This window comes from Clupea harengus, chromosome 24 (genome assembly GCF_900700415.2).
Source record: "Clupea harengus chromosome 24, Ch_v2.0.2, whole genome shotgun sequence".
NCBI lineage: Eukaryota > Metazoa > Chordata > Actinopteri > Clupeiformes > Clupeidae > Clupea > Clupea harengus.
This window is the reverse complement of record NC_045175.1, coordinates 10,395,828-10,406,856: the sequence shown is the minus strand read 5'-3', so window position 1 is coordinate 10,406,856 and position 11,029 is coordinate 10,395,828. Positions and strand designations below refer to the sequence as shown.

Below are 11,029 nucleotides of genomic sequence, written 5' to 3'. Positions count from 1 at the left end.
CTGGTTCTGGGATTGAGTGCCAGGGTGCTGCACAAGCTCAGTATAACCATTCGGTACAGTGCAGAGCCTGGAAGGTAATCCACTGCTGTATAATACAGTGTAAATGTTGTGCTACAGCATGTCCAACTCTGGTGATTGGCCAAGCACCTCAAGACATGCATCACCTTTTGGTTTAAAAACGAATCCTAGTCATGCATTGCGGAAACACTGTTTCCGTGTAATACTCATAACTACCACTCACAACAGTAGTATTTTGTCCCCACAAAAAATAAATGTAGCTATGATTTCCTTGTTTCATCACTGTCCATTCTTCTTACTTACAGGACCATGGTGGTGTACAAACTCACCGTTTACACAGGAAACAGGCTTATGGCTGGGACCATACACCATATCTACATCCAGCTTTTTGGAACAAATGGCTTAACTCAGCAGCAGAGTCTAAACGGTTGTACAATCCTTGCACAAGGATCGGTAGGTCAATCTCTTGATATCATATGTTACATAGGCTAATTGTGAAGTAACTATGCATAGTCATGGACGGATTATGAAACCATGGGCTGGGCCTGGGCCTGGACATGTAAAAAGCCCCCTCCCCTTTGTGCGAGCTAGGCCGCAAAAACACACACACACACAAACACACACCATTATAGGCGTATATTTATATATATATATATTACCAACAATGTGTTGAATTTTACCGTCAAACTAGTTACTTCTGCTGTTATATTGGTAAAGTAGAGAGGTCAAAGAGAATGCTATCAGAAACATGGATACGGTAACGTAAACAGACGGTCAAAGTGCTGAAGCTTTCTTAAAAACACTGATGAAAGGCACGATTTGGTGCAGCGGCACATACAGCAGCTTTACCCAGATCTGAAAAACACATTCAAAATCAAACAGGCACTCAGCGGCGACCTGACTCCGAAATTATACCAAACTGTTAAATAGAGGCACGGCAGCTTAAATGATAGCTGCTGTGCAGGAGACGTTATTGCTATGTCCCTGTTGTAGTGGTCATCAGCTCATGGGCGATGATGAGCTGTATGACAAGGCAAAACATCTGTCTGACCACTACAACAGGGACATAGTAATAACATTTCCAATTTTTCATTTTTAATAACATCGTTTTGTCTGAGTCTGAGATCTGAGTGGAGTTTGGTTATAGTATCCATGGCAACCGGAGGACTAAACATGGGTTTACTTTACACGAGTGAACTAGCTTGCAGAAAACAACTATTTCGTATTATATCAAAAGTAAGTTTTCTTGCTGTACCAGTTAACAGAAACACCACACCGGTATTCACTGTAAAAGCTGTTCTGCTGAGAATGACAGCGTTTGGTTTGACGAAGTTTTGTGTGAGAATGACAGCGTTTTTTTTTACAGCGTTTTGTCTGAGAATGACAGCGTTTGGTTTGACAAAGTTTTGTGTGAGAATGACGCCGTTTGGTTTGACCAAGTTTTGTGTGAGAATGACGCCGTTTGGTTTGACAAAGTTTTGTGTGAGAATGACGGCGTTTTGTCTGAGAATGATGGCGTTTGGTTTGACGAAGTTTTGTGTGAGAATGACGCCGTTTTGTGTGAGAATGACAGAGGTTTTTCTGAGACTGAAGTCGTTTCGCCTGAGCATAAAATGAACACCGTACTGGTGAAAATTTCATGTCAATAGCACCTTTGGAAAAATATTTACTGAGAAAAATGGTGACGTGTTAAATACTTATTTTACTCATTCATTTTACCCATAAGGCACTCTTTTTAAAGTAATACAATTCATCTTTGATCACAGGCGTGTTTACATTGCGACACTTTGAACCAGTCACTTCTAAGAACCGCATCGATGGTGGGCCCGCTTTGCCCACGTGCCCAAGTGCAACCGCACTGCCATCACTATCTATAGTTACGCCCCTTAGCGCACATACATATTTTCTAACTTAGCGCAGGTACACTCAATTCAAGCCAACAGCAAATTAACAAAATACACCTCTTTCAACCACAAATAACAGATACATGACAGCGACTTGACGCAGAGGCTCTGGCTTAGGGGCCCCCTGAGCTCATGGACCCTGGGGCCTGGGCCCGGTAGGCCCATTCGGTAATCCATCCCTGTGCATAGTTGCGTAACTGGTCAGTTGTGGAACATGGCTTTTAAGGTTTAATGTTAAGGCACCCTAGCCATCCTGAAAAAATAATTTCCTTCAAATACGGGGGTGTCCGCAATCCTGCTTTTGTGTGAATCTCATAGTTTCATAGATAAAACTTTTGGGGGATTCTTTATAATGTGGACATTGCCATATGTAAAGGTGAACCGCTTTGATTTGCACACTGATGCTCCACTGGGAGACCTCATCTCCATGAAGCTCTACTCCAAGGCATTCCTGACTACTGAAGACGAATGGTTCTGTGACAAGATCTCTGTGACAACACCGGAGAGTGCTGAGGTTTTGTTTCCATGCTACCGCTGGCTTCACCGTCGCACAAAGATGACTTTAGTACCCGCTACAGGTATGGGGGCTGGGCTATGTAGTCTATCTGCATTGTGTTAAAACTGAGTAATTTCTATAATAATTCAGTATTGACCATAACTACTGTATATTAGCTCATATTAATGTCGCACTCATAGCAATAGGATTTGTGATTAACTGGCTAGTTGCCATTATGTAAAAAACTCTCTACCTCTGAAATATGAATATTTCCACACGTTTTTGTGTGTTTCCCTTCCCAGCTACATTCGTGTTCACTAACCCAATGAACCAGAGGCAAAGGATGAGCCAGCTGAATGAATCCCGTAGGAACTTTGGGTCAGTCAGTGAAGCTTCACCAGTTAAACTGAGACTTTTTGTTCTGACATGCCTTGATGTTTTTGTATATTTCCACAAAAAACATTGATGCACAAGTGGCATATATGTACAAGATAAAAGGTTTCTGGGGGTGTTCTTTTTATGACTCTAGGACAAAAACTCACAGAGCTTTAAAGGCATATTGACAACAAGAACACACATTTAATATCTCTACACAGGGATATGGTGCCTAGAGGGTAAATGCCCTGTATTGACTATTCCACTGCCCCATATGTAGTAAATGCACTAGCAGAACATTAGTTATGTTAAATCTCTCTGCACTGTGTCTACAGATGGAGCTTGTATGCACAGGGTTTGCCCCAAGTTATCAGTTATAAGACCCCCTTTGATCTTCCAGCGGAGGTCCAGTTCTCTTTCACCAAAGACACTGAATTTGTATTCACTGCTCTTCAACAGTAAGTCTGTGTCTTAGCCACACGTTTCCAATGACTGGTTGCTCTGCAAGACTGAAATCATATGTTTTCCTTTGTTCAGTTTTTTTTCCGCCCATGGCAATATTTTGCTGGCACAATGGAACATATGGTTGTCATAATTAAGGAATACATACACAAATAGCAAGTTAAAATGTTCATAAGAAAACATAATTCGAAGTTATTAACATAAAAATAATAAAAAAATAATTAAAGGGTAACTAAAAATGCTTCACTGTTTAATAAAGCAAACACTGTCAATGTTTTTGAAGATAGCATGTATTCTTCTTCTTCTTCTTCTTCTTCTTCTTATTATTATTATTAATACAATTATTATTATTCCCCATTTTGGTAGGATAATTATATTAAAACTAACAGGATGGACTGATTCCAAAAGCCAGTGGAAATCCTTCAGGGAACTGGATGAGATCCTTCTGCAACCTCTGAGAAGCCAAACATATGGTATGTGTCCTATAAGTGCAGTTTGCGACTGTAATCAAATACACTTTTTGTCAAATTCAGCAAATTGCTCCTCAGGGGCCTGTAGTTGTCCATTCTATGTGTGAACTCAAAAACACTCTCTGCAAACAATCAAAAAATTGCTTCATGAACACGGAAGAGGGGGGTGTAATCTGATTGGCGGTTGAGCTCAACAATCAACAACCTTTCACCAGAATCATAGACTGTACCTTTAAGAAGAAGAAGAACAAGGAGAAGACAAAAGTGTTCTATGTTTTAGAACATTTACTCTCCACATACTATATATTCTAACATATCCTTTCCTACAGAATACATTCAGAAGCACTGGAAAGAGGACAAGTTTTTTGGCTACCAGCTGCTGAATGGCATCAACCCCATGATGATCCAGCGCTGCTCAAAGTTGCCAGAGAACTTCCCCGTCACAGAAAAGATGGTCAAAGACTCCCTAAGAGGGAGAAGCTTGGAGGTTGAGATGAAGGTAGGCTCAAAGTTGATAAAAGGGATAAAACAGTTCTAACAGTGGATCAAAACCTGGCTTTCCTTTGTTAGTTCCGCCAGGTTAGATAAGTTAAAGAATAAATGTGTAACATATTCATGTTTTGTTTTTAATTATCAAGAATGGAAATATCTTCCTGTGTGACTACAAGATCTTGGATGGACTGATGGGAAATGTAGTTAATGGCAGGCAGCAGTATCTCACAGCTCCATTGGTCTTGCTGTACTGCAACCCAGAGGGATCGATGCTCCCTATTGCTATACAGGTGAATACCTACCTTTCGAAAACAATTATTGGGCCAAATACAAAGACGACACGTCCTAATGTTATTACACTGGCCATGTTCACACATAACAAAACAACATTCTGACATCTCTTTCATCTGTAAAGCTGGGACAAAAGGCTGGAGTGAACCCCATCTTCATCCCCACTGACCCAGAGCATGACTGGCTGCTGGCCAAGATCTTCGTGAGGAACGCAGAGTTCAGCGTACATGAGGTTGACTTTCACCTGCTGAGAACTCACCTGCTGGCCGAGGTGTTCACCATGGCAACATTGCGGAACCTTCCAACCATGCACCCGCTCTTCAAGGTATTATAGCTGATGTGTGTGTGTGTGTGATTACAGGAAAGAAAAGAGGAAGAGAAGGGTCCTTTAAATTGAGAACCACAAATTACTTCTTAGTCATCTATGAATCCACAGCCAAGCACCGGGCCATGAGCGTCCAAAAGTTTGTGCTGTTTTCATTGGTGTTTCAGTCCCAGTCCACACCTTGTCTAACAACAAAGTCATACCATGCCTCAATTTGCACATAGATCATTGGTTCACAATGTGTGACACAACCCATCATTCATTTATCACAAACTACATCTCGTATTTTCCTACTAATGACATGGTGCAGAGAAAGCTCCTTAGGGTGGTTTTAAGATTTTACAGCATCTTAGCATCTCTTTCCTTGTTACTTCTTAACACGCACATGCATTAAATGTTAATTGATTGTTCCCCTTGTAGCTCCTGTTTCCACATATCCGATACACACTCCAGATCAACATCATGGCCCGGAATCGGCTGATATCCAAGGATGGATCCATCACCCTGGTATGTAACACTGCTAATATAATGGCACATCACTCATGAAGAAATCTAACATTGTCAGGTTTGTCTGACATTATGTTATCAGGACTGCATGGCGTACCCAAAACGTTCCTAACTTTCCTTGCTGATTCTGTGGTCTGACCTCAGGAAAATGTGTAAAATCATTAAAGCTTTAACCACATCATTTAATGGCAATTATATGTAAATTAATAATAACCTCATGAACTAATGAAACCTCATACTATTTTTTAACCATTAACTATTTTGTCCTAGTATGCAGCAATAGGTGGAGATTCAGTGCCAAAGTTGCTGAGGCGTGCAACTGCCTCCCTGACCTATAGCTCCCTCTGTCTGCCTGATAACATCTCTGAGAGAGGCCTGGAGAAGGTTCCTAACTACTACTACAGAGAGGACGGAATGAGACTGTGGAACATTATCAACGAGTATGCTAACTAGTGGAATACAGCATAGTATTGTACTGATAGACATAGACAGAGTGTTGCTTCCCTTTGTGGGCATGGGTCAGAAAAACGTCTGGTTGACACCACATCAACAGTGCGTACAAACTAAAATCGTGCTTTCTGAAAGGATATAGGATATTCTAAGTAGCCCAGTGGATACAGAGTGTAAAATAGACCAGTGGATACACAAAGAAACAGATTCAGTAGTGCAATATAAAACAAACACATCACAGACATAAATAGACAGAGTACACACATTAGAGAATAATACAAATCTATAATTCAGCATCTATAAAAATACATAGGTCATTATATATTTAATGTAGTATTTACATATATACAGTCATTTTTTACAGAAACTGAAATAGATATTGTAGAAACAGCCATTTTCTACAGTTTCTATAGAGTTACAGGTACAGTAAAGGTTTATCTCTGTAGGGATCCTTACCATGTTTTCAGACAATAACAATAACATAAGCCTGTCGGTGGCGAAAACAAGCGGTTTACTTCAATGCAGATGCTTGCCCCATGGGATCACATTGTATAGCCGATTTAGTCTAACTCAATACTGGACCAATTTTCATTGTTTTTGTCCCTAGTGAAAATCTGGACCTAAAAAGATTGGAAAATAGGGCCCTGGTTAAAAAAAAATAAACATGAATGGTCTCACATGTGATCCACAGCGCCATCTTCAGCATACAAACACACTGTCATGCCAGCTCAGTTAGGATAGTTCTAGTTAAAAAAAACACCACATGTAAACAATAAAACATGAGGGGATTTCTGTTTTGTATTAGACTTTTAATAAAAAGCCATTTTTTAATCCCCAACACATCGTTGTTTGCAGGTTTGTTGAAAGGGTTTTGACACACTATTATAAATCTGATGGTGAGGTCAAGAATGACTCAGAGCTCCAGTGCTGGATCAAGGAAATATTTTGCAAAGGATTCCTGAAAAGGAAAAGCACAGGTTTGTTTTCAGGATATTTAGAAATATGCTAACTTGTAATTTCATGACCTAGATGTTTCAATGGGCACCATGAATTCACTAGGGACCCCTAAATCAAAGTATGGATTTAGGGTTGGGTTGTCATGGTAGTCTCTCAATCAGAATTTGTCACTATTTTCTAAAAATGTAATCTGCTTTTCTGTTATATGTGATTTTGTTTTGTATTTTGCATGTGTGCATTCTTCTCCTTAGAAAAACCACAGTCTCTTAAGGACCTTGTCAAATTTGTCACCATGGTGATCTTCACTGCATCCGCCCAGCATGCTTCTGTTAATAATGGGCAGGTAATTCAATGAACATTTTTACGCTGGTTTGCCGTGAATGTGGTCTGTACCCACGTCTAACATTCTTCTACCAAACTTTCCCAGTTTGAATTCGGCTGCTGGATGCCCAACTTCCCTAGCGCTCTCCGAGAGCCTCCTCCAAATGAGAAAGGCCAGACCACTGAGCAGACCATCCTGGAGACCCTACCTGATGTGAGCACTACTGTTCACACAATGGCTGTCCTCAGACTGCTAAGCAGTATTTCCTCAGACCACGTGAGTTTGTTCACAATATACACATATCACAATATTTCTGGCACCGTTCTGGAAAAAAATGATTTGTATTGCCTCATTTGCTGATAATTACATCGGCACTATGCGACTGTGCACTACCACCACTTTGACGCCAGTGCAGCTATCCCATTCAGTATGTCAGCTTTTGTGTAATGACAGCATGTTTCTTCTATACATGCAGAACACAAACCTTTACTTACAGTCATGTGTAAAAGATATGGAATTGGCATCAGAACTCCCTCTTATCCATGCAGTTTGGTGTAGTAAACATTCAGCCGATTTCATTATACGGTGTCAGTGACACATTTCAAATTGTTACTTACTGAGTTATGCTAATAATTTCATCATATTGTTAGGGTTTCAAGATCAGGGTTGGTCTTGTATTTCATTACCATATGTGCTTAAATAAGTAGATTGTGCCAACAGTTAATTAGAATTATGAGGAACCATGTGGATTCAATTCAATTCAATTCAATTTTATTTATATAGCGCATAACAATATAACTTTCTTAAGATGCTTTTTCAGAGCCCCCGATGAACAAAAACTGAGAATGTTTCTCAATCTGTTGAAAGAGTATCACTATGCTCTCACACAATAACACAAATAAGTTATTACTAGCTGAAAAAAAAATTCTGCCAATTATCTGTCCAACTCTACTGGACTGTCCACAGTATCCACTGGGGTATTTCCCGGAAGAATGGTTTGAGGAGGAAGTCCCTTGCAAGCTCATAAAGAAGTTTCAGGTGGACCTGAAGTCACTGTCAGACCTCATTAAGAAGAGGAACGCCACACTTGAGCTGCCCTATACCTACCTGGACCCTGAGAATGTGGACAACAGTGTGGCCATCTGAGATGAATCACCCTGCTGCTGGGAAGAGAGGTGTGCCATGTTGTGTCAGCTCAGAACCATCAGTTTAGATTTGAGGGAAAAGTCTTTTTACCCCCAAACAATCACTTTGCCTCTGAAATATTGAATAATGTGGAATACTATTGATAATGTCTCATTTTGCTGTATATCAAAAAAGAAAAACAAGTGAACAACACTGTGGCCATCTGATATGATATATCCTGCTGCTGGGAAGAGAGGTGTGCCATATTGTGCATCTTATAACGATCAGTTTAGATTTGATGGAAGTCTTTTTTACCCCCCAACAATCACTTTCCCTCTGAAATATTGAATAATGTGCAATACTATTGATAATGTCTCATTTTGCTGTATATCTTGTATATCAAAGATAAAACAAATGAACAACACTGTGGCCATATGAAGTAGACCAATGCCTTCTGCTCTTAGTGGAAGAAATATGTATCACATTGTGTGAATCAAAATGATCAATTCAGTCTGATTTAATTAAATAATGACTGGGGTATGACAATTTGTATGCCACCCCAACGTTTGCAGGTCTATTATTTCTGTATAATGACCACTGCAAAAAATGTATGACCGCTGTCATTGGCGATGGGTTTTGTGCTTCTAATTCACATCTTTCATATCATTCAAGTAGTCCGGTCATTTAACGTAACGGAAAGTCATTGTAACATGAAGTCAGCAAGTAATGGGTTGTTACGCAACACCTGAAACTTAAAAGTTCTATTTGCGTGAAGACATTTTTTTTCTCAGCGGAAATAACGGAAATCCGCTCCGTTGTTCGTCCCGTCGATAATGACCGCCGGACTATACATTATCCCTTACATATTTGCATACCTATGACGTAATGGCAGTTTTTTGACTAAATTGCATATTAATTCGCCAAATTTGTTGTGAAGTTTAAATGAACTAACTTGTTGTGACTACGAGAGAAGTCACAGGTCACATATGTCTGGAAAAGCTTTTAGTCCCATTACACTGCATTTGGGTTTAAGACCACAGTGATTGTACAAATATAAGGCTCAACAGAATGCTGGGATATGCTAGCTAGGCAACGAGAGGTACGGAACTGATGACTGGACTTTGGCCATAACAACCATCTATTTAGCAACAACATACTAGCATGTTGTTGTCACGATGCTGGCAGCGATTGCCAGCAATTGCCACGTATTGGGACATTGGCGGCCTCTGGTGGTCAAGGGATAAAAGAATGGACTTGTTTTCGCACACATGTGCATTTGTTTTGATTTGTGTGTTCACCTGTTTCCCATTGTGTGCCCTCACCTGTTTTCCATTGTGTGCCCTCACCTGTCTTGTATTTTGTTATTGTCACTTCTGTTAATTAGCCAGGGTACAAATACCTGGCTAATCCCTCTGGACCTTATCGGGTCGTTAGACTGTTTTTGTTCCTAGCTTGTTTTTGGTAGTACGCTTACGCACTTAGCTAGCAGTGCCCTCAAGCACTTAGTCACCAGTGCTCTCACGCACTTAGTTTTTGTGCAAAGACACGCAGCGCCTAACCACACAGCTAGTGCTCTCACGCACTTTTTGGGCTTGGTCTTCTCCCAGGGAGACAAGTGTGTGGTTAAGGTACGTGTCGCATCGCGGTTCTCAAGCCGCCTCAGGTAGCTTTGTATTCAGGTCCGCCTGAAAGCTACATTTTGTATCTCCTTAGCTTTTGGCCTTTTGCCTGCACCTGATCTTTTGTGTTTTGGAATATCACTGCTTGGAGTACATCTTTTGCAAATAATAAAGAAACCAAGTTTTGAACTGCATCCTGCTATTGGGTCCTCTCTGACACACTTGGCTGAAATGCTGGTTCCCAAATCCAGCGACTCGGGTTCCATCCCCGAGAGCGACCCTGACAGTTGTATGATGCCAACAACATACTAGCATGCATACATACAACATACTAGCTTGGGATAATCTTATCTGAGGGGCAAATGTGCTTGGGTCTTGGGATAATCCTATTTGAGGGTCTTGCTGTTTTTCCTGCCTTTATCATATTTCTTATGAATGGTTAGGTTTGAATGTTACACACAGGGATTGAGTTTGTGGTGATTTATATTGGATTTTGAGCCATGTAGAATCACTGTGATTCAATTATTCATTATTAGTTTGTTTCTGAGTTGGGGAAATATCTGTCTTGTTTAGTTTGTTTCTTTTTGTGGTTAACTACCATAAGTAATTGCAGGATAGCCACTTGAAGGCCTTTCAAGCCATCCCACTAGTGTTATTGCTCCTCTGAATGCTTTCCCTTTTTTTATGTCTCGATAGAAATAAACTATAAGCTTTTGTGGAACTGTGCAAGTCCGTGTCTCTCTCATTCAGGTGATTAGCCTGTGCTTGTGGATGATGGGACGCAGGTCTGCTTTGAGTGGGGCTGCGCAGAGCTGTGGAGCCTCAGAGGTCTAAACACTGTGCAGGTGGACGGCCCCCACCATGCCATAATAAGCATAAGGAAGTGTAGAGTAATTTACACCTCACTTATATTATAAAAGCTCATAACAATAAACTGAAATATATTTATTCAACATGTAAATGCTTTAACATTTATGGTGCAGAGGGTTGTAACAGCAACAAAGACATACAGTACAATGCAGCCAATACAGCATTTCAGTTCAGTATGGAGACACTGTTATTCTATTTAAGTCACAACCAATGTCCTGTTTTGAAACTGGTATATGAGTCATGTATTTTGAAGGGCAAGGCTTTTAAAAGGCACACAAGTGTTGATGGTCTGATCAAGGTTTTTTAGAAAGTGAACTATGTGTGTATTGGTTGGCAATACGTGTTT

The 11,029-nt window shown here is 40.4% G+C and overlaps 1 protein-coding gene across 1 annotated transcript; it reads left to right on the top strand.

The window, feature by feature from the left end:
- The first annotated feature begins 327 nt into the window (after positions 1 to 327).
- LOC105904243 (hydroperoxide isomerase ALOXE3-like) lies at positions 328 to 8,215 on the top strand. The gene is made up of 14 exons (XM_031561959.1): positions 328 to 471; positions 2,299 to 2,500; positions 2,721 to 2,796; positions 3,129 to 3,251; positions 3,622 to 3,728; positions 4,055 to 4,224; positions 4,364 to 4,507; positions 4,633 to 4,833; positions 5,254 to 5,340; positions 5,611 to 5,780; positions 6,646 to 6,767; positions 6,999 to 7,090; positions 7,175 to 7,345; positions 8,036 to 8,215. Exons 1-14 carry the CDS (start codon positions 328 to 330, stop codon positions 8,213 to 8,215), a joined length of 1,989 nt encoding a protein of 662 aa, XP_031417819.1.
- The last annotated feature ends 2,814 nt before the right edge of the window (positions 8,216 to 11,029 follow it).